Raw genomic sequence first — 23,916 nt, forward strand, 5'->3', positions numbered from 1 at the left:
AGAGGCTGTGTGGCCAACGCTGGCCTCCTCAGGAGTTCCAACACAGAGGTCAAAAGGAGGTATGGAGGGAGCAGTGATCGTAGCAATGGGACTTGCTGTTGGACGATTTTGAGTAAGAAATGAATTTGGCCCACCCAACTAGGTTCACTCTGGCAAAGAGTTGACCAGGGAAAGAGACGCTGGAAAATAAGTACTACTCATCCATTCCTTCCTCTTATTTCCTTTGTAGGTTCTCGTTCCTGTCTGGGACAGCAGCTAGCAGAGATAGAGCTCTTCATCTTCTTCACCAGCCTGATGAGGGCATTCAAATTCCAGCTTCCAGAAGGAGTGAAAGAACTCAGCAAAAAACCTATAATTGGAGTAACAACCCCTCCCTCTCCTTATGAACTCTGTGCTGTTCCCCGCTGCAGCGCATCATGAACAGCAAGAAATAGAGTAGCTTACTTCTTATTGTTAATTGTTCATTCATTATGTTTCACTTGATCTCCTCGAACCTGACCACACTAGTCCATTCTATGGTATGTGACATAAAGCCCTTCTGAGGGCCAAACTACAAGTGATGAATAACACTTGAACGGCAAGTGTATTCCTCCCTGTTCACTTGCCCTCCACTTGCTCTCCACTCAATCCACTTGCCATTCAAGTGTCATTCGTCACTTGTACTTTGGCCCTCAGTAGGTGCAGACTTTCAGAAGTTGTCACATCGGGTCAGCTGTCTTTCTCTCTACAGTAGAGTTGTTATGGGGTAGGGAATTTCTTTTTCTAAAATTCACTTTTTTGGATATGACTATTGATTCCTCTTATTCTCTTTTAGGAGCAGGATTTCTCTTTCAGTTCTCTTCAAAGAGAAATCAAGGCACCTTTTTGTAACTTCAGCCCCTAAAGTTGTTTTATGTTATACATCCCAGGGTGGGGCTCTGGCAGGAAGGTTAGGGAAGACATTTCCTGCTTCTGAGCCCCTACAGAGTAAAAATCTGAAATTTTGCAAAACTTCCCTTCCTGCCTCTTCTCTCTTTGAATTTTTCTTTGATCAGAAAGGAATTGATTAGAAATGGACTCCAGATTCCTAAAAAGAAGAAAAGTATTGCTGGATGTCAGAGAGAAACGGGGTTAAGAGTAATTAAAAGAATTTCTTTTAACAGTCCTAGTCTATGGATTCCTTGGGGTAATTGCTGAACTAATCAGAGTGAAACATACCAAGGCCACATTAATCCTAATGCAAGAAGGCCAATTCTCAGCAACCCCTTTCTTCACTGCTGACAATACATGTGACAGGCCATGCTACTGTTTGGCTAAAACCAAATCATTTCCTGCTTGTGGTGAAATGGCTTACACCTCAATGACAGAGATGCAAATGACCCTGGCAGGAAAACACAACGGGCAGCAAGAGACTACTTTTGCTAGATGTCCAGTTTTCCTCCAGACAGTCCAATTTTGGGGTAGACTGTCTGGGGGAAACAAAGTTCAAAAACTGGACACTTGTGTGTACATGCCCGGGGCATGCTGAGAGAGTGCATGCCCAGGGAGCAGCCAGCCCACTCAACTGCCTGACATGCAGTGTGCCTGGGATCAATGGCCCACACAACCACACAACCGGCCAGCCCACGTGTCCAACTGCCCTGCTTGCTGTATTGTGTGCACTGAGCCTCCTTGCCAGCCTGCCTGCCCACCCAACCAGCCTCTTACTCTATGATGATGATGTTATGGAAGTGACATCATCATGCTGGGGCTGGGAGTGTCTGTGCACTTCGCGAGTACAATGAGAAAAAAAGGTAAGTGCCAGGGCCCCTGTCCAGTTGTGTGGGGAAGCCATCTGACAATTCTACCAGAATCACACTTACACCATAGTGGCACATAAACAAAGCTTTGGGAGGTCCAAAGGCAGAGCGGCCATTTCCTGAGGATGGCAAGTCTGTTGGGGGATGGGTTAAGGCAGATAATAAGACCTCTGAGAGTACTGATTTCATAGTAACAATAAAATTTGATTTATATACCACCCTTCTGGACTATTTAACACTCAGAGCAGTTTACAAAGTATGTTATTACTAGAAACAAAGCCTGTTGTGGGAAAAAATACAATGGGCTCTAGAAAGGGGAGAGTGGGCAGGCAGGCATTCCCTCCTCCTCCATCACTAATCCCAGCCGGTGAAGGAGGGGGGTGGGCATTGCCACCTGCTCCACACTTGATCTCAGCAACAGGAAGGGGTGGTGGTCTTTGCTAACTGCTGCACGTCTGATACAGGCCAGGTAAAGGGGGGTAGGCATTGCCCCCTGCTCCACTCCTGATTCCAACCAGGTGAAGGGAAAATGGGCATTGCCTTCTGCTCTGCGCCTGATTATGGCTGGGAGAAAGGGGGGCAGGAATTCCTGCCTGCTCCAAGCCTGATCCCAGCTGGATGAAGTGGGGGCATTGCCACCTGTTCCCTGCTGGGTGAAGGGAGGAGTGAGCACTACCTCCTGCTCCTCACCTGTTCCTGACAGGTGAAGGAGGGCGGTGGGCTTTGCTACATGTTCCCCTCCTGAGCCCAACTGAGTGAAGGGGGTGTGGGCATTGCCACCTTCTCTGCTCCTGATTCCGGCAGGTTGAAGGGGGGTGGACATTGCTGTCTGCTTGGCTCCTGATTCTGACAGGGTGAAGATGGGGTGGGCATTGTTGCCTGCTCAGTGCCTTATTCCAGTAGGTTGAAGGGGGCGAGCATTGAAACCTGCTGCACTCCTGATCCCAGCTGGGTGAAGGGGTATGCATTGCCATCTGCTCTGCTCCTGATCCCACTGGGGTGAAGGGGGTTGGACATTGCCACCTTCTCTGCTCCTAATACCAGATGGGTTAAGGTGGAGAGTGGGCATAGCCACCAGCTCCGCTCCTGATCTCAGCTGGGTTAAAGTGGGGGGTGGACATTGCCACCTGCTACACTCCTAATGCCAGTTGTGATAAGGAGGGGGTGGGCATTGCCACCTGCTTCGGTCCAAATACTAGCTGGGTTAAGGCAGGGGCATGCATTACCACCTGCTCTGCTCCTAATTCCAGCTGGATTAAGGCAGGGGCGGGCATTGTCACCTGCTCCACTCCTAATACCAGCTGGCTGAAGGGGGGCAGGCATTGCCACCTCCTCTGCTTTTAATACCAGCTGTTTTAAGGTGAGGGGGGCATTGCCACCTTCTCCGCTCCTAATACCAGCTGGGGCGTGTGATAAGGAGGGAGTGGGCATTGTCACCTGCTCTGCTTTTAATACTGGCTGTGTTAAGGTGAGGGTGGGCATTGCCACCTGCTCCACTCCTAATACCAGCTGGCTGAAGGGGGCGGGCATTGCCATCTGCACCGGTACTAATTCCAGCTGGGTTGAGGTGGGGGGGGCTGGCATTGCCACCTGCTCTGCTTCTAACAACAGTTGGGTAAAGGTAGAGAGTGGGCATTGCCACCTGCTCCGCTCATAATATCAGCTAGTTTAATGGCTTTTGACCATGCAGGAGATGTGGTTGTGACATTTGCCAGTTGGAACCGAAGAAGTAATTCCTGTGAACAAGAGGGCAGTGAAACAGGAAGGTATCCGGAATCCTGTTGGGATATCTTTACCATTTTCTTTCATCCCACATTCGTGGGGACCATCATCCAATTACACCAGGACTATTGTGGTGCTTTCCGTTTATGGACTGGTTAATTTGTAATTGGAGAAGAGTTGTACCAATCTTCACAGTACCATTGGATGCCAAATACCGGTGCAATTATTTGTTTATGTATCATTGTAACTTGTTTCCTTTTGGTGTTTTTTACACTTGATATAAATAGCGGTCAAAATGTTTACTTTTTAATACGGGGACGTTTGTCTTTTTCTGGCCACTCCTAATACCAGCTGGCTGAAGGGGGGCTGGGCATTGCCACCTTCTCCACTTCTAATAACAGCTGGTTTAAGGTGGTGGTGGGCATTGTCACCTGCTCCATTCCTAATACCAGCTGGCTGAAGGGGGGCTGGCAATGCCACCTGCTCCACTTCTAATTAACAGCTGGGTTAAGGTAAAGAGTAGACATTGCCACCTGCTCTGCTCCTAATATCTGCTGGTTTAATGCAGGGGGCGGTCAATGCCATCTGCACCATTCCTAATACCAGCTGGTTTAAGGTGTTGGCAGGCATTGCCACCTTCTCCACTCCTAATACCAGCTGGCTGAAGGGGGCGAGCATTGCCATCTGCACCGGTGCTAATACCAGCTGGATTAAGGTGGTGGTGGGCATTGCCACCTGCTCCACTCCTAGCTGGCTGAAGGGGGGGGTCGGCATTGCCCCCTACTCTGCTCCTAATATCAGCTGGGTTAAGGTGGGAGGTGGGCATTGACACCTGCTCCGCTCCTGCTCCCTGCCTGGGCTTCCCACCATGGTATGTTTTCTGGAATGATATGGTGAGTTACTTGGGCTTTCCTCTGCGACAGTGCCCTCTGGTGGTGCACCAGGGTATAAAGTGAGTCATCTGAAAAACACTCAATTATATGGTAAGATTATCCCCTCAACAAATACCCTGTGAGCTGGGGGGGGGGGGAGCTGAGAGAGCTCTGAGAGAGTTGTGACTGACCCAAGGTCACCCAGCCAGCTTCAAGTGGCGGAGTGGGGAATCAGACCCGGTTGTCCAGATTACAGCCCTGCTGCTCTTAACCACTACACCAAACTGGCTTCTCTTTTTGAGCTCTCTCAAACTCTGAGCTCTCTCAAGCCCTTTGTCTCTTTGCCATTTCACCCTTGAAGGAGTAGCGGTCCATCTAGACCCCAAGAAGTAGCCATGAACACATGGTTCTGTACTAACCTTTAGATAGTGAAACGAAGCTAATGGATGATTTAAGAACATAAGAACATAAGCAAAGCCATGTTGGATCAGGCCAGTGGCCCATCCAGTCCAACATTCTGTCACACACAGTGGCTAGAAATCCAGTGCCATCTAAAGGACTGTCAGTGAGGCCAGGACACCAGAAGCCCTCCCACTGCCTTCCTTCCAGCATCAAGACAACAGAGCACCACCTCCCCACAAAGAGAATACCATCTATCTCCTGTGGCTAATAGCCACTGATGGACCTCTGCTCCATATATTTGTCCAGTCCCCTCTTGAAGCTGGCAATGCTTGTAGCTGCCACCACCTCCTGTGGCAACGAATTCCATGTGTTTATCACCCTTGGTGTAAAGTAGTATTTTCTTCTATCTGTTCTAACCCGACTGCTCAATAATTTCATAGAGTGCCCACGAGTTCTTGTATTGTGAGAAAGGGAGAAAAACACATCTTTCTCTACCTTCTCTAACCCGTGCATTATCTTGTAAACCTCTATCATGTCTCCCCTCAGTCGTCTTTTCTCCAGGCTAAAGAGCCCCAAGCGCCTCAATCTTTCCTCATAGGGAAAGTGTTCCAACCCTTTAATCATTTTAGTTGCCCTTCTCTGTACTTTTTCCAGTGCTATGATATCTTTTTTAAGGTGTGGCGACCAGAACTGTACACAGTACTCCAAATGAGGCCTCACCATCGATTTATACAGAGGCATTATGATACCGGCTGATTTGTTTTCAATCCCTTTCCTAATAACCCCTAGCATAGCATTAGCTTTTTTTATGGCAGTCACACACTGTGCTGACGTTTTTAGTGAGTTATCTATCATGACTCCAAGATCTCTCTCTTGGTCAGTCTCCGCCAGTTCAGACCCCATCAACTTGTATTTATATTTTGGATTTTTGGTTCCAATGTGCATTACTTTGCACTTGGCTACATTGAACCTCATTTCTAAATGCTTATAACTCCAAGAATTATAGTGCCTACCTTTTATTACCATCTTTTGGGGTACATTAATGTTTTAGAGGACTGTTTTATTCAGATTTCTTTTTATCTTTGCAAAGCCTGATGTATTTGCAGATGTGTGCTTTTTATTTTCTTATTTATAACTCTTCATTTTTAATTATTTCCATCTGCAACCCATGTTAAGCCCCCATTCAGTCTGCATATATGAGGCAAAGAAAAGGGAGGATGCAGCAGTTTAACCATTCTTCCCTAAGCATCTAAGCATGTTGGTCAGTAGTTAGTGTAACATGAGAGAGAGATACAAATACTGAGCTAAGGCTTCAATTGCAAAAGCAACAGCAGATGCCTGAGCACAAAACTGATAAATAAATCGTTATATAGGCCCCAGAAACCTAGTTAAAGGATTCCATGTTTGGGCAGAGTCTATCATGTGGCATACACTTGGTTTATATTTAGGAAAGAAATAAGAGTTCTTTATTGCAGGAACTCCATACTCTGATAGGAAAGGAGGAGAGACGGATTCCTAACTACCTATCTAGTCTAAGGATGGACATGGATGGGAGGGCAAGGCCTGCATCCATGCAGCCAAGATGGAGGGAGGAGAAGGAGAGAGGTGTTGCCTGGAACAAAGCCAGGAAGAGAAGGAGGGAAAGGAAGAAAGTCAGGAGGAGGAAATCCTGAGAGTAGAAATCTGTATATTAAAGGACAGTCTGAGCAGTAAACAGTAAACAAAGTGCCCTGACCTCTCTTTCTAACTCTGTGGTTTGTCCCCCTCTGAAACCTGAGGTGAGGGACAACAAAAACTTCATGCCGAAACCCTAAAAGGAAAATTGGTCAGCTGTTGGTAGCAAAAGTACTGGGGTGGAGAGGAGTGTAGGTAGAGAAACCTTACTAGGCAAGAGATCTAGGATGGCCATTCATTCATTCATTCATTCATTCATTCATTCATTCATTCATTCATTCATTCATTTATTTATTACATTTTTAGTTCACCCTTCCCACTCTCTGCTGCTACCACCCCACTCATGGGCAAAAGCAATAGCTGCCCCCATGCACACATTATCTGTAGTGACTCCTGCGGTATAGAATATCCTGCCTGAAGAGGCTAGGAATGTTTCCACTCTCCTGGTTTTCCACAAACTATGCAAAACTGATTTATCCAGGCGGACTTTTTTACACAGGTAGTGAGGGAGTGCTATGAGGTAATGGCTCAGGGAATCAGCGAATTATGTCAATACTAATTAGGTATGTTTGTTGATACAGATATGTTCCTGTTCGGTAGTTTCTAATATGCCCTTCAAATTGCTTATATTTTCTCTCCGCTTTGTTTCAGCTCTGTGCTGGTTTTATGCTTGTCTTGAAATTTTTGCAAATTCCATCATCTACTGTCTTGCTTTATTGAATATCCTAATCATTGACCATGTTGTCTCACACTTGAGTCAATGTAGGGGGGGGGGAATTGACAAAGCCTTCTGATCTCTTTTAAAACTCAGCTTCCTGGCTAACTTTGCAACTCCCTTCATGTGCTTGTTCTCATGTAATTCGTCTCTTGTAGCTTAGCTCACCGTGAGTAAGGTGGGATATAAATAAAACAAACAAACAAATAAAAGATCTTCACTTAAGAACTTGTCTCAATTTCTTTTCAGTAGCATTTCATAGCAGCCAGGCATTTATATAGCCTTGACTCACAACAGAAAATTCATAGAAAGGTAAACTGTTAGGGAATTTTGGGGTAGCCCCATGATTTTCAATCGAGGTTGGCCAAAGCCTGTGAGAAAATTCTTCTTACACCCTATGTTTTGCATTTCTGTTACTGCAACTGTTTCTATAACATTGTTTCTGCAATTGTTTCTATAACACAGAGGCCATGAAAAAGGACACGACGAGTTTGCTTCCACTATACACTGAAAGTTAAAAATTGTTTATATCTAAAAATATTCATCTCCAGCCTTGAGTATCTTTTCCCAGTTATATTTTGAAATTAACCGTGCCAGCCAAGAACGTTATTCTTGCTGTGTTCCTTTTAATTTCTGGCTATGACCTGTTAATCTACACTGTTCAGAAGATCATCTACTTGATTTTTTGTAAGAACTGGCTGTTTGTTTACAGAACTGTATATGATCTTATAAACTGTATACAATTTTTTTCTGTTGATTTAAAGATATAAAATACAGAGCTGTATGTATGTATTCAGTTACCAAATTGACGGCATCAAGGCTTATTGCTAAATAAACCTTTTACTTCCATGAACATCAAGTTTAGATGCCTTGAGTTGTTTCTCAGGGCCAAGCTACACATGATGAATGACACTTGAATGGCAAGTGGATTGAGTGGAGGGCAAGTGAACAGGGAGAAATACACTTGCCATTCAAGTGTCATTCGTCATGTGTAGCTTGGCCCTCAGACTAGTAGTGAAGTGGAGAAATCTAAAATTAAGTCACCATATTCTTCATGAGAGAAAAACTGTCAAATCCAAGTCATCAAGCATCAGTTAAAGTCCAATTAGTCAACTTACATCTTGTGACTGACCAAACAGTAACTACACTTGAAAAAGTAAAGCCTTCTTTGGTGTCCATAGGTTGGAGAGAAAGAGCATACATATTTCACACAATGAGTTCTTTAAAGGTACAGTCCGTGTAAATTCCTATGCTTATACTTGTTGTACTTGTTCTTTTTACAGGTTCAGCTAACTCTACCAGAGCCTCCCACCGGAACAGCGGTAGGTAGTGATCTCAGATATTTTTAACATCCACTAATCTGTGTTTTCTGTTTTGTTTCAGATATTCACTCTGTCCGTGGGACACCGCCGGCCGTGGCATTGCCCAACAGACTGCTAGTCCCGCCTGTTTCACACTTTGTGCTTTTTCAAGGACTGATGTTAGTACATCTAAACAAGAAACATGTTCATAACAAACACACAACAAACATTGCAGGACATGTGTGGTTGTGTGGTTGAACATTGAAGATTGAGGATTGCAATTCTACCTCTATTTATTGGATTATTGAATAGACTTTTTGATATTCTGTATTTATGGTGTTTATGAATTGAGAATCTTTGTTTGGCTATTAGCGTTTTCTCCCAAGGGAGCCTCTTTGGCTTGAGTACAGGTGTCTGAAGTCTCCTCCTGCTGCTGTAGAATGGTGGTTAAGTGGTTGGGATGTGAATCAGCACCTTGCTGGTTCAAATCCCACTATTGCCATGAGCTCTGCAAGTGGCCTTGAGTCAGCCACTCCTCTCAGCTCCAGCTCCCCTGCTACATTCTGGGGATAATAACTGTCAGGTTCAGAATGCTTCCCTGTATGTTGTAACCAAAGAGACTCCATTTTAATTCTTTTAGTGTTCTGAGTGCTTTCTTCACAGGTGCCAAGATGTTCCCTAGCAGCTATCTCTTAGAAGAGGAATGTTTTGACTACAGCTTTTCCAGCCCTGGGAAACTTTCACTTTCTCAGCTTCAAAGGGATTGTTTTGAGAACTATGGGGGGAGGCTGGGCCTACTAGGTCTTGATACTTTGTACTTTATTCTTTGCCTTTCATTCATAACAATACACGTGTACAAGCCTGGATATTGCATCTGGGCCAGTGGACTATAATGGTTGCTTTTTTCAGTAAATCTTTTGAAAACAACGGATTCTTGTCTGATTGCAGAAGGTAGTCTGGATACAACTATTATTTAGCCACAGATCGGACATTTTGTTATGAATCACATCTGTTCCAATGCCTAAGCCGGGGAAGCCGGATACCAAAGCCGTTCCTGACAGGGACCCTTTGTTCGATCCCTATGCCTCCCCCGGTTCGGAAGGACTGGAACCTCAAGGACCCGTTCAAAGGGGAACAGGGTCTTCTGTTACTACGATATATACCCTCGCTCCTAGCAGAATGGATACTCGACCCACAGCAGCAGCTGACCCACTGATATCCTTACCAACGCTGACACAGTGGGGACTGAGGCCTAGAGACGCGAGGGAAAGGAGAGCGAGTACTGTGTTCATGCAACCCCCGATGGAAGGCCGACGGAACTTGGGTGTGATTGCAGAGCATTCCAGTAGCCAACCTTGGTATTATTGGAACCGTGAGGCCGACCAGTTGGAGTGGGATCGAAGAGGTTCAGAGAGTACCCAAACGTAGGAAACGTCCCGCTGCGATGTGATGAGTTGGGACTATGCGGAAGTCGCTCTGTGGATGGGACAACAAGATTCGAGTGAGCACACGTGGATACAATTACAGAGCCGAACCACAGCAGTAGATGCCGGAATTTCGGCGGTCACAGGATTAGCGAAAGGAATCCTGGCGGGGAGATCACATGAAGAGCAAGGTACTGGCGCCCAGGGCATGGGAGAAATAAGACCTTGGCCCGGAGCAGCCTATGCAGAATACTTAGAGACTACGCAAGTCCCTAATGAAACTCCCCAGAAGTATGCTGAAACCGAGACCACGGCGGTGGACTCGAATAGGGTACAGGTCCTAGAGGAGAGACTGTCTAGTATGGAACAGAGTCTGGCCCATGCAATCCATTTGCTCTCCGTGTTGGTGGTTGGAGGATCAGATGGGAGCCAAGAGATGGCCTCAGGCGTACAGAGTATCAGTCAGAGCTTGTCAACTTTACAAAGAATCATTCCGCGGACAGAAACCGTGGTACAAGATCAGCAACTCCCATTAGCTGACGATTCGTAACAACCTGTACAGCCACTGAACCCCACACCAGGGCCAGTTGATGAGAAGTCGAACGACACCGAAGAAGAAGAAGAAGAAGAAGAAGAAGTAGAGGAAGTAGCAGGAGGAGGGGGACAACCACGAGAGGAGCTGATGGGAACTCCGCCGCATCCCAGGGGTACCCTGCAACACCCACAGGGGGAAGCTCCGGTCCTTACGCCTACACCAATTCTGCCGCAAGGACAACCAGCTACCTCCCCGACCACGACCGTACAGCAAGGACAGCTGTTCCTGCCGAGACTTGTGGCACCGATTGCACGGGGCACCACTCCTCGGCAATACCCGCTGATGGGATCGATAGGACGGGGCACCACACCCCGGCCACTACTGCAACCGGGACTGAGGGGACCCCCTCCCCCAATACAACCTGTTCCGAGAGGACCTCCTCCACCGCTACAACCAGTTCCGAGGGGACCTCCACCGCCACTACAGCCAGTGCCGAGAGGACCCCCTCTGCCAGCCCAACCAGTACCGAGGGGACCTCCTCCGCCAGTTCAGCCAGTGCCGATAGGACCCCCTCCTCCATTACAACCTCAACCAAGACCCCAGCAACCTCCAATGCAACCTCCTCCAGTACAACCTCATCTGCAGTACCCAGATGGGAGACCTCAACAAGTGCCTATAGAATATTACCCACTGCCTGTGCCGGTCGCCGGACCCCAGGAATTGCCGATGAGGTGGGTAAAACTGGAAGCCACGTTTGACGGAGACCCTTCCAAATTAGGATTTTTCCTAGTACAAGCTTTACAATTCTTTAATCGTTGGGGACATTTGTTCGGAGATGAAGCCAGCCAGATCGAACACTTGGGGTCTCGCCTACAAGGAAAAGCAGCAGAATGGTATGTAGCCCTGTTCTATTCAAACAGGGCATGAATCCCAGACTATTGGACAGAGCCCTTATGCAAGATAATCCCCCCACACTCTTGGGGTGGATTCAATTAGCTTGTGAAGTGGAAAATCGTATGCAAGAAGTACACTTGGTCGAATAGCAACAAACCGCTGGGTACCGGCGCTCATCTGTACTTGTGAGAAGGAGCAGGGGTGCTGGATATGCAACGAGAGAAGCGAGAGATGCTAGATGGCAACAAGGATTGTGTCTACAGTGTAGCCAAAGCGGTCACTTTGCGGCGCAATGTCCGTTCCGGCCTGTGCAAAGAAATCCGTTCCTACCAAGGCATCCAGCCCCCACCTCTCAGCCCGCGCCAACCCGCCCAACACCCGCTCCCAGAGCGTCGAGAGGCAGAGGGACTTTCCGCAGAAATCCTCCCGAAAAAGGCTTAGAGCTTGAAGAAATTATGGACTATGATTCAACAGCTCTAATCGGTGAGGAAAACCCCAAAAGTCCTGCCTTGGGAAACGAGATGGATCTGTCGTAAAAGGACCCAAGCGGCAGATCAAAAATCAGTCGGTTCCAATTCCGGAAAGACCTCATGGGTCCATACTATTCATACCAGTAACATTAGTTAGTCCAGAAAGAAAAACACATATTCGTGTGCAAGCCCTCATAGACTCGGGCTGCTCTAGAGACATTATTGCACCAGCCTTAGTAAATGGATTAGTACTCCCTGTAAAAGAACTGAAAACTCCAGTCATTTTTGAGCAAATGGATGGCACTAATATGAATCCTGTCACTACCGAAACTATACCTGTCATTACAGGTATGGGACAACATTGGGAGACGAGATCATTCGTAATAATAAGTACTACAGCAAAGTACCCTTTAATCTTGGGAAGCAGATGGTTGTGGGATCACAACCCCTATATAGACTGGACAGTAGGAAGCATTACCTTTTCCCATGATAAATGTGAAAATCATCGTTGGAATCAAAACTGGGGTAACAACCCTACCCTCATTGAACAAGCCCTGTTAACTCAAGAGGAACTTAACCAAATACCTAAACAGTACAGAGCCTATGTCCAAGCCTTCACCGAAGAAAAAGCCAACTCCTTACCTCCCCACCGGAGGACGGACTGTGCCGTGGAAATTTTACCAGCTGCATCTTTACCCAAAGGCAGACTGTATCCCATGAGCCCAAATGAGCGGGAGGAACTCCGCAAATTCATTGACACTAATCTTCAAAGAGGATTCATCCAACCCGCAAATAGCCCGCATGCTGCTCCAGTGCTATTTGACAAAAAAAAGGATGGGGGATTGATACTTTGCACAGACTTTAGAGGACTTAATGCAGTCTCCTCCAGCAACGCCTACCCCATCCCACTCATCCGGGATCTACTCAACGTCGTGGCACAAGGTAAGATCTTTACGAAATTGGATTTAAAAGATGCTTACTTCCACATTTGTATAAGGGAAGGTGATGAATGGAAAACCGCATTCAATACGCCCCTCGGCCAATACAAATACTTATGCCTTTTGGCCTGGCCGGGGCACCTTCAGTTTTCATGTCCATGATCAATGAAGTATTGCATGACTTTTTGTACAAAAGAGTAATGGTGTATCTAGATGACGTTTTAATTTATTCAGAATCTGAAGAAGAACATGTAGATCTTGTGAAAAAAGTCTTAACTACTCTGATGTGTAACAAATTGCCCATTAAACTGTCCAAATGTGAGTTTCATAAGACGGAACTCACCTATCTGGGATATTGCATCTCCAAAGATGGTTTAAAAATGGACCTGAGCAAAGTGCAAGCTGTCCAGGAATGGCAAACACCCACTACTCGCAAAGAACTACAATCCTTTCTAGGGTTTGCCAACTTTTATAGAGAATTTATAGCAAACTTTGCTCAAATAACACTTCCCCTGACTGAACTGTTAAAAACCAAAGACAAAGGGGAACAAGCTAAGAAACCAAGCGCTAAATTGTCATGGACGCCCCAGTGCCAAGCAGCATTCGATCAGCTCAAAACCCAATTTATTTCCGAATCAGTTCTGCAACACCCTGACGAAAACCGCCCATTTGTAGTACAAGTAGACGCCAGTGATACTGCAATTGGAGGCGTCCTCTTGCAGCGAGGGGAGGATGATGTACTTAAACCCTGTGCCTTCCTATCCCACAAATTTTCTGAACCTGAAAGAAATTGGAATGTTTGGGAGAATGAAGCTTTTGCTGTAAAAGCGGCACTCTCCACCTGGAGACATTGGCTAGAGGGAGCCCGCCATCCATTTGAGGTATGGACGGATCACAAAAATTTAGAAGCCCTACGCAGTCCCAGAAGGCTGAATGCCAAACAATTGCGATGGGCGAAATACTTTTCTAAATTCAACTTCACTTTGAACTTTTTGCCCGGCAAAACTAACTTCCTTGCCGACGCCCTATCGCGCATGCCTCAACATAAGAGCAAGCGGGAGGAGACAATAGACACTGTCTTTTCACCTACGCAATTAGAGGGAGTGGTTACAACACGCAGTTGCGCAACCCAACTTTCTCAACCAGACCAAGGGTGGAGACTAGGGATGTGCGTTTCGGCATTCAGAATGCCGAAAGAATGCCGAAACAAAAGTGTTTCGGCTTCTTTAGGGGAATAACGAAACGTTTCGGGGAATGCCGAAACGTTTCGGGTAGCCGAAAGAAAAAAGCCGAAACGTTTCGGGATTCTTTCGGCTTTCTTTCGGCTTTTCAATGGGAAAATGCCTCCGTCTTCCCGGACGTCTGGGGGAGGCATTTTCCCACCGAATAAGCCCAAAATTGGTGGGGACCTTCCTCTAACCCTTCTCTAACAACCACCCAAGTTTCAGACAGATTGGACTTTGGGGGGCCATGTTATGGCCCCCCAAAGCAGGTCCCCCCATCCTCCCATAAGAAAGCGAAGGAGCAGCATATTGTTAGCATGCTGCTGCTCATCTTTCTTCATTATTTCCTATGGGGAAAAAATGAAGAGGCAGGCTTCCTTTGCCAGGGGTGGCATTTTGCATGCAAAATGCCCCCTCACCCTCAGGGGCCCTTCTCCCACCCCTCCTCCCACCCCCCACCAAGGCTCAGCCTGATCCCACTTGGGGGGGCCATTTCATGGCCTCCCCAAGTAGGTGCTCTAATCTCTACCACTGACAGCTGGGGGAGGCTTGTGTTGCCAGGGGTGGCATTTTGCATGCAAAATGCCCCCAAGCCCTCAGGGGCCCTTCTCCCACCCTTCCCCCCACCCCCCACCCAGGCTCAGACTGCTCCCACTTGGGGGGGCCATTTCATGGCCTCCCCAAGTAGGTGCTCTTTTCTCTACCACTGACAGCTGGGGAAGGCTTGTCTTGCCAGGGGTGGCATTTTGCATGCAAAATGCCCCCCAGCCCTCTGGGGCCCTTCTCCCACCCTTCCTCCCACCCCCCACCAAGGCTCAGACTGCTCCCACTTAGGGGGGGCATTTCATGGCCTCCCCAAGTAGGTCCTCTCAGCCCCTAAAGTCCACCCCTTACAGCCCCACACAAACCCAATTCCCCCCCAGCTGCCACACACAGACCCAAATCCCCACATTAGCCCCTCACAGACCCAAATCCACCCCCACCTGCCCCACACCCATAACCCCAGGAACAGGCTGGCAAAGGCCAGCCCTCTCCCTTTGTTCCCTATGCTGGGAACTTCTAAACTCTCTTTCCCTGGGCAATTCTGCACAGCCCAGGGGTGCCACAATGGTGGGCACACTTCTGAGTGCCAGCTGGTCCCTATGAAAGAGCACCTGAACCACAGACACCTTCCCTCAAATTCCCCCACCACCTACAGAGATGGCTGGCCAGCCAGCCCCATTGTTCCCTATGATGGGAACCAACTGCACAACAAAGAATAAAACAAGAACAACACAAAATAAAGTTTTAAATTTTTTTTCTCCCTTCCAAAGTACAAGTAGGCAAAGCATTATGACACATTACACCAGCAGTCCCCCACACAGAAAAATTAAAACAAAACTCACTTAACATCAGAGAATCACAAAGCACAATTCCTGTCAAAAACACTTTATTTCTTGAACAGCTTTAGGTTACACAGCAGGGGGGAACACCAAAGGGCATGGCAGCACTATCTTACACAAAAATAACACAACTCACTTAACATCAGAGAATCACAAAAACACAATTCCTGGCAAAAACACTTTATTTCTTGAACAGCTTTAGGTTACACAGTAGGAGGGCACAACAGGACATGATAGCAATGTACTACAAAAAATAATACAACCCACTTCACCGTTTTTGACAGCAATTGTGTTTGTGTGATTCTCTGATGTGAAGTGAGTTGTGTTATTTTTGTGTAGTACACTGCTTTCCTGCTCTGTGGTGCCTTCCTACTGTGTAACCTAAAGCAGTTACAGAAATAAAGTGCTTTTGACAGCAATTTTTTGGGGTGATTCTTTAATGTGAAGTGAGTTGTGTTATTTTTGTGTAAGATAGTGCTGCCATGCCCTTTGGTGTTCCCCCTTGCTGTGTAACCTAAAGCTGTTCAAGAAATAAAGTGTTTTTGACAGGAATCATGCTTTGTGATTCTCTGATGTTAAGTGAGTTTTGTTTTAATTTTTCTGTGTGGGGGACTGCTGGTGTAATGTGTCATAATGCTTTGCCTACTTGTACTTTGGAAGGGAGAATATAATTTTTTTAAAACTTTATTTTGTGTTGTTCTTGTTTTATTCTTTGTTGTGCAGTTGGTTCCCATCATAGGGAACAATGGGGCTGGCTGGCCAGCCATCTCTGTAGGTGGTGGGGGAATTTGAGGGAGGGTGTCTGTGGTTCAGGTGCTCTTTCACAGGGACCAGCTGGCACTCAGAAGTGTGCCCACCATTGTGGCACCCCTGGGCTGTGCAGAATTGCCCAGGGAAAGAGAGTTTAGAAGTTCCCAGCATAGGGAACGAAGGGAGAGGGCTGGCCTTTGCCAGCCTGTTCCTGGGGTTATGGGTGTGGGGCAGGTGGGGGTGGATTTGGGTCTGTGAGGGGCTAATGTGGGGATTTGGGTCTGTGTGTGGCAGCTGGGGGGGAATTGGGTTTGTGTGGGGCTGTAAGGGGTGGACTTTAGGGGCTTAGAGGACCTACTTGGGGAGGCCATGAAATGGCCCCCCCAAGTGGGAGCAGTCTGAGCCTTGGTGGGGGGTGGGAGGAAGGGTAGGAGAAGGGCCCCAGAGGGCTGGGGGGCATTTTGCATGCAAAATGCCACCCCTGGCAAGACAAGCCTTCCCCAGCTGTCAGTGGTAGAGAAAAGAGCACCTACTTGGGGAGGCCATGAAATGGCCCCCCCAAGTGGGAGCAGTCTGAGCCTGGGTGGGGGGTGGGGGGAAGGGTGGGAGAAGGGCCCCTGAGGGCTTGGGGGCATTTTGCATGCAAAATGCCACCCCTGGCAACACAAGCCTCCCCCAGCTGTCAGTGGTAGAGATTAGAGCACCTACTTGGGGAGGCCATGAAATGCCCCCCCCAAGTGGGATCAGGCTGAGCCTTGGTGGGGGGTGGGAGGAGGGGTGGGAGAAGGGCCCCTGAGGGTGAGGGGGCATTTTGCATGCAAAATGCCACCCCTGGCAAAGGAAGCCTGCCTCTTCATTTTTTCCCCATAGGAAATAATGAAGAAAGATGAGCAGCAGCATGCTAACAATATGCTGCTCCTTCGCTTTCTTATGGGAGGATGGGGGGACCTGCTTTGGGGGGCCATAACATGGCCCCCCAAAGTCCAATCTGTCTGAAACTTGGGTGGTTGTTAGAGAAGGGTTAGAGGAAGGTCCTCACCAATTTTGGGCTTATTCGGTGGGAAAATGCCTCCCCCAGACGTCCGGGAAGACGGAGGCATTTTCCCATAGAAAAAAGCCGAAAGAATGCCGAAATAATGCCGAAAGAATCCCGAAAGTCGAAAGCCGAAAGAGATTCTTGTTTCGGCTTTCGGCTTTAACGATAGAGAATCTTCTTTCGGCTTTCTACTTTCGGCTATAGCCGAAAATTTTTGGCTTGCACACCCCTAGTGGAGACTAAAACTAAAAGCTGAAGTGGAAAAGGAGGGGGGGAATGTACCCAAGGAAAAGTTACAACAATCCGAGCAAGGAGAGTGGCTTTGGGGAGACCGCTTTTATGTACCCAGCAGTTTAAGAAAAGAAGTGTTACAATGCTGTCACGACGCCCCCACGGCTGGCCACTACGGGTACTTAAAAACACACCATCTAGTGCAACGGCAATTTTGGTGGCCAGGCATGCGCAAAGACATTTCCCAATATATAGTGTTATACCCCATCTGTCTCAGTGCCAAGTCACACAAAGGCAAGCCACCTGGACTTTTACAACCTTTAGAAACGCCAAGCAGACCATGGGAAACCATATCCATGGATTTTATTACAGACCTCCCCCCCTCCAAGGGCCACACTTGCATTTTGGTTGTAGTGGATTTGTTCTCCAAGCAAGCTCATTTCATACCTTGCACCACTATACCTTCGGCCCGAAAACTAGCAGATATCTTCCTAAAACACATTGTTAAACTGCATTCTTTTCCGTCAAAGGTGATTTTGGACCGCGGCGGACAGTTTGTTGCCAACTTCTGGCAGGAGCTTCTACAAATTATGGGAATTGAGCAAGGTTTAAGTTCCAGCCATCATCCTCATGCCGACGGGCAGTCCGAAAAAACTAATCAAATATTGGAACAGTTCCTCCGCTGTTATATCAATTTCCAACAAGACAACTGGATCGATTTGCTTCCCTTCGTGGAATTTTCGTACAATAACAGCGTACAGGCTTAAACTCTACTTTCACTCATGGATTTCTAGAAGCAATGATCAGAAACAGTCGTATGGTTCCAGAGGATTGGGAGCATCTTTTCCGGATGCTTCTAACCCCTGCTCAATATGTAGTCTGGGAGAGTGAGTTCAGGCAGGAATGCGCTCTTCGCGGAGCTAATTCAGGTGGAGCTTACACAGCAGCTCAACTTTATGGATGTGAGGCTTTTGCTCAGCCTGAGGCGCAAATAGCTTTGCCTGTAGGGACGCTGGAGCAGTCAGCTCAGGCTGCGTTCCATGCTATGAAGCGAGTTCCAACATCAGGGAAATCTCAGCCTTCTTTTTCCACAGTCAGACAGCGACCAAATGAATCTTACTCTGACTTTGTTGATCGCCTCCAAGAGTCAATCAAAAGGCAACTTAAAAATGAAGTGGCACAGACTGAACTATTGCTTAAGTTAGCTAAGGAAAATGCTCTTCCTGAATGTAGACGAGCAATTCAAGGTTTAGGATACAATCCTGAACTGGCTGAGATGATTCGAGCTTGTCAGGTTATTGGCTCTGCTTCTCATAATGCGACCTTGCTGGCAGCAGCACTTCGTCAAGTTAATAAACCAGCAGGGAGGTGTTTTAATTGTGGTAAACCTGGTCATTTTAAGGCAGAGTGCAGAGCCAAAGGAGGGGGAGCAATTCAACCCCGTCCTCATGGAAGTCATCCACGATTCAATCAGTCTTTTCCAAAGCCAAAAACTAAATGCAGAAGATGTGGAAAAGGTTTTCACTGGAATAGTGATTGCAGGTCTGTCCCACAGTCGGGAAACTCAAGACCGGGCCTTTGGTCTCTGGCCCCAGTCCAAACGGAGACAGCACTGGATCAGGCAGTGCAAAATCTGACCCTAGGTTAATTCCATCCCATCTTTCTACAACAAAGTCAGCAACCAGGGGAAGTGCAGGTCTGGATCTTTTCTTACAGACTGCTCTAACTTTCAAATTCCCAGGAGAAGTCTTGGTTACTCCTTCTCAACTAAAAGGACCTCTTCCATCAGGGACTGTGGGTCTAGTTCTTCCTAGGTCCTCTAGTTCTAAACAGGGTATTTTTGTAGTCCCAGGGGTCATTGATAGTGATTATCAAGGAGTTATTCAGATTCAGCTCTGGACTAATTTGCCACAGTCTTTAGCAGCTGGTGATTCTGTGGCACAGCTGATTCTCCTTCCCTATTTTCTCCCCGCAGGGGGACAAGATCGTGATCGTGGGGAGGGAGGCTTTGGGTCCACGGACCAGGCTCAAGCAACACTGGTGGGTCTTACAGCATCCATTTCCAGAGCTCGCCCACAACAGCGTTTCTTTCTTAACGGCCGCTCTTTCTCAGGTATTCTTGACACTGGGGCTGATGTTACTGTAATTTGTGCACAACAGTGGCCTCCAGAGTGGCCACTAGAAGACTGTCCAACTGTTTGGGGGGTTGGAGGACAGCAGAAAGCACGGCAGAGTGTTAATTTTGTCCAAGTTTCTCTACCTGGTTCAGCACAGACTGTGCCTCTCCGTCCATTTGTTCTTCCAGTCCATGTGAACTTGTGGGGCAGGGATTTGTTGTCCCAGCTACAAGCTTCTCTCTCTTTTGCAGAATAAGGTTCTATGGCCATTCCACTTACTTGGTTAACTGATGAACCTGTTTGGGTTGATCAATGGCCACTTCCTCAGGATAAACTTAATGCATTGCATGATTTAGTGCAGGAACAGCTGCAAGCTCAGCATGTGGAGCCCTCCACTAGTCCATGGAATACTCCTGTTTTTGTTATTAAGAAAAAAAAATGATTTCAATCACCTCCTGTGTAATTCTGTGCAAGTTTCAGACTGTTCTTGCAAACTTTGTGGGAGATGTCTTTTTTCAGTTACCTAAAGATAATAGTTTCTCTCTCCTACAATCAAGTGCCTGTTTTCCTAAGCCGCAGCCGCCACAGTTTTTTTTCTAACAGTAGCCGCTCCAAAGAAGTTATGTTTTTCAGACCAAAGGTCACTGAATTACTAAATATTCTCTTCAAGTTCATCTCTAACTCACATTATGTTTATAAACTAATCAGCTGTCTTCCTGGTGCTTATTTAGCACCCCCTATCAATTCTAATCTTATGACTCTGTTTCTACACTTCTTTCACTGTTATAAGTGACATTCTGTCTTAAAAATCTTCTGCCTTGTAGGATCAATAGAAATCCTGGTATCAAAGTACCTTCTTTGGTTTGATTGGTTGTCTGTTCGTTAATTATTCACATTATTTCTAGTCTGTCTTTCTCACTGAGACTCCAAGTGAATTACAGCATGGGTCTAACCAAAGCTAACCCTGCCTAGTTTTAAGAATTAGCAAGTGTTTACTTTCAGTCAAAAGAAATAAAAGTTCAACTGTTTGTGTTACTTATTTGCATGTAACCACTTAAGTTTTCTAGTGAGGATTCCCACCATGGAAAGGGGAGTCTCTATTCTTCATGAAATAGACTTAGAATTCTCTATTAGACCACTCCTCAGAGGAGAAAAACTGCATTTCATGTTCTTTCCCATCTCCTGGGATATAACACTGACAGTTACTCTGGGATATCACAAAATTAAATGTTTATTTTTCAAGAAGCATATTGGTTTCATAAAAGTAGTTCTTAGTTCTTAAAGTTACTTCATCCAAACTCATTCACACACATCACTTATAAGGTTTTACACACAGCTATCCTCTCTGACTCTTATTCACAGATAGCATTTCTCTCATCACCACTTCAACATATTCAGGCAGCGCACAGCCAGCCTGCTTTCTTCTCACCCCCCCTCTCCCCCTCACTTCCACAAACAAAGCTAAGTTAGTGAACATTCCTGAGGTGGGAGATGCTTGACTCTCAGCTTGCCAGCCACTCTTTCCAAGCGGCTCAGAAATTGTTCTTACTCAAAAAATCCCTTACAATTCTACAGGTCAGGCAATTGTACAACATGCCAATCGCTCTATTAAAACCCTCCTCTCTAAACAAATAAAACAAGGGGGGAGGAGGGTCCCAACTACCAATGCTGGGAATGACTATGCAGCAAATTCATAAATGTTTGTTAAATGTTTGTTCATGTACAATCAGCTCAATTTTGCACAGCCACAAGCTGCTGCCTCTTCACCTACCTCTGCCTTTGATAGACATTTCTGGCAGAAACCAGAGTTACCTACTCTGCAGGTATACTATCGAAGCCTGCTAGATAAGACCTGGCTGGGGCCAGTCCCCCTGTTAACGTGGGGAAAAGGGTGTGTTTCTGTTTTATCCACAGGTCCTTGCCCTACCAGCCAGCTTACGCCAACCCGAGATGGAAAAAAGTCAGCCTGGAACAAGTTCAGATGGAAAAAGTTTCAAACTGCAAATTCACTTATCATTCCTTGTGTGCCGTGCTGTTTTCTTCCTTGCAACTTAATGTCTCACAACTTTTGCCTTGAGGAGTCTGCGGATTAATTGCTCCTCTGTTGAAAAGTGCTATGCTAGATTCCAGCTGTGACTCTACAGTGAATCTCCTAAGTGATGAGAGGCCTTGTCCCTTGCAGCCTCTCTATGTTGGTCTTCCAGTGCTCACCATTGTGAACCATCAAACTCTTAGCAAAATAGCTTGCAGCCTGACTAAGACAATGAATGCAACTTCTATTGTAATTGCTACCCTAAATGCTGAACTCGTAGAGCTCAGACGTGCTGCTTTGGACAATCATGCTGCCCTCTTTGTGGACATTACTGCAAATTCTACACTCATTCTGTGTGTGCTTCTCTGTTCTTTGCCAATGACTGTACACACTGACACCCAGCCTCTGCAGGACTATCTTCAATACAATTTGTGGAAACGGCTTGCTGCACAAGTGAATAGTTCCAACTTTTGTTTAAAGCAGACAAACGACATGAACTTATTACTAGTTTCTTGCATTATTCCTGTGTGTACCCTTATTGCCTTGCTTTTGAATGATACATCTTTAAACAGTAGTAACATGAAATATACTCAAATGTATGATTGGGGTCCAACAATGCCCCGACTTCCATTGTTTGCAATGTCTCTTTACACTCCTTATGTAGCTTCCAATTCCTCAGCAAATCAAACTGTCTGCGCTCAAATAGTAAACTGCACCAAGCACAAATCCAAACCTCACTGTCTTTCTGTAGGACCAAATGTTCTTAATTGTTCAAAAACAGAAAATGTTTCTTTTGCCTTTGCATATACTCAGTTACCTCCAGGTTGGTTCTTTACCTGTGGCTCAAGAACTTTTAATTACATACCTGCTAATTTGTCTGACTCTCTCTGCTGTTTAAGTCGTTTAACTATTGCTTTGCCTTCAAAAGCCATGTTTACTGCTTCTCGTGAGCATCGTTCAGTCAACCTTGATGCTACATGCTCTGAGGAAACTGCTCTTGTTAATAAAGCTGAAGCTGTTTCTTTAGGGGCCTCGCTTATAGGGGTTCCAGCTCTTGCTATACTTAATGCTAACAATTTAAGGCACTTAGCTTGCAATTTAGCAAAAACTATTAATGCCACTTCTATAGCCTTAGCAGCATTGAATTCTGAGCAACAAGAACTTCGCAATGCTGTTTTAGATAACAGAGCAGCAATAGATTATTTCCTCTTGCTAAATCATCATGGGTGTGAATCTGTAAAAAATATGTGTTGTTTTAATTTGTCTGATAATTCAAAAACTGTAAGCAAGCAACCGCAACAACTATCTCACGTACAAACTTCCATAAAAGAAGATGTTTACCCTCCTGGTGGAAAGCTGTGTGGGGCTGGCTGCCAAATGGCTTATTGGGAATCTTAGTACAATATGGTACATGTGCTCTGATAGTGCTTATTGTAAGTTGTTGTTGTATTCAATGCATTCCATCCCTTATTGCTTTAATAATTCCAAAACCACATCCTGCTGCATATTCAGTTACCACTTCAATATCTAGTTACCCAGCCTCTTGGTTTACATCCTCTGATGATGATGAGGATGAGGAAGAATGCTCTTGGAATGATGCAGAGAATGGCCCTTTGTTGCCACTTTAATTAAATAAATAAAACAGAGTGAAAATGTGGGCCGGAGTAGGCATGCCACACAGCCTCCATTAATTGCTCTTTTACATTTCTACGTTCCTGATCTCCTGGTCAGTTGGCATGCCACACGGGAAGACTCAGGGAGTAGTTTAAATGTGTAACAATAAGTCTCTCACCATTCACAGAGCACAATACTCTCATACACTCTAAGTAACATTCTTCTATGCTCAGAAGCTCATGATGTACCTTTCATTCTGTTATGCTTCCTAGATAAGACAAAAGTCTGAACACAGCAATATTGTGCTTCGTTGGCTGAGAATGGAATGTGTAACTTGTAACTGTTGTAATAGCCATATTTGGGCATCCGGGAGTTCCTGAATACAAGTTAATAAAACTCTCGCCTCCATTTTGGAGGGGCAGACTTTGCATCCAGACCTTGTCTCGTGTCGTTCCTACAATTTCCTATTCGTAAAGTAATCAATAAAGTGACTGTAGCCCTGGATTTACCAAAAAACCTACGCCATGTACATGATACATTCCATGTCAGCCTCTTAAAAAAGGTTCCCCCAGCAAATCAATGGCACACCTGTGCCCCTCCTATCCCAACTTTAATTGATGATCAGACCCATTATGAAGTGCAACAAATTTTGGACTCTAAACTTAAAAGAAATCAACTGTTTTATCTTATCAGATGGAAAGACTTTGACTCTGGGTTTGATGAATGGGTGAACTCTGTGCATGTTCATGCTCCTAGATTAGTGAAAGCATTCCATACCCGCTATCCGCATAAACCAGGGGGAGGAG

The 23,916-nt window shown here is 46.1% G+C and overlaps 1 protein-coding gene across 3 annotated transcripts in view; it reads left to right on the forward strand.

Annotated features, from left to right (window-relative positions):
* LOC129331899 (cytochrome P450 2J2-like) overlaps nucleotides 1-23,546 on the forward strand; it is an 85,021-nt gene extending 61,475 nt beyond the window's left edge. For 2 of the 3 annotated variants that reach the window (XM_054982558.1, XM_054982559.1), the window contains one exon: nucleotides 230-994. In XM_054982558.1, coding sequence (XP_054838533.1) covers nucleotides 230-420 — 191 coding nt within the window. In that variant the 3' untranslated portion in view covers nucleotides 421-994. Of the gene's footprint in view, nucleotides 1-229; nucleotides 12,730-19,322 lie in introns of those variants that run through there. The other variant, XR_008597297.1, reaches the window with a different exon arrangement.
* Nucleotides 23,547-23,916: the final 370 nt, after the last annotated feature.

Source organism: Eublepharis macularius, chromosome 6 (genome assembly GCF_028583425.1).
Source record: "Eublepharis macularius isolate TG4126 chromosome 6, MPM_Emac_v1.0, whole genome shotgun sequence".
Classification (NCBI taxonomy): domain Eukaryota; kingdom Metazoa; phylum Chordata; class Lepidosauria; order Squamata; family Eublepharidae; genus Eublepharis; species Eublepharis macularius.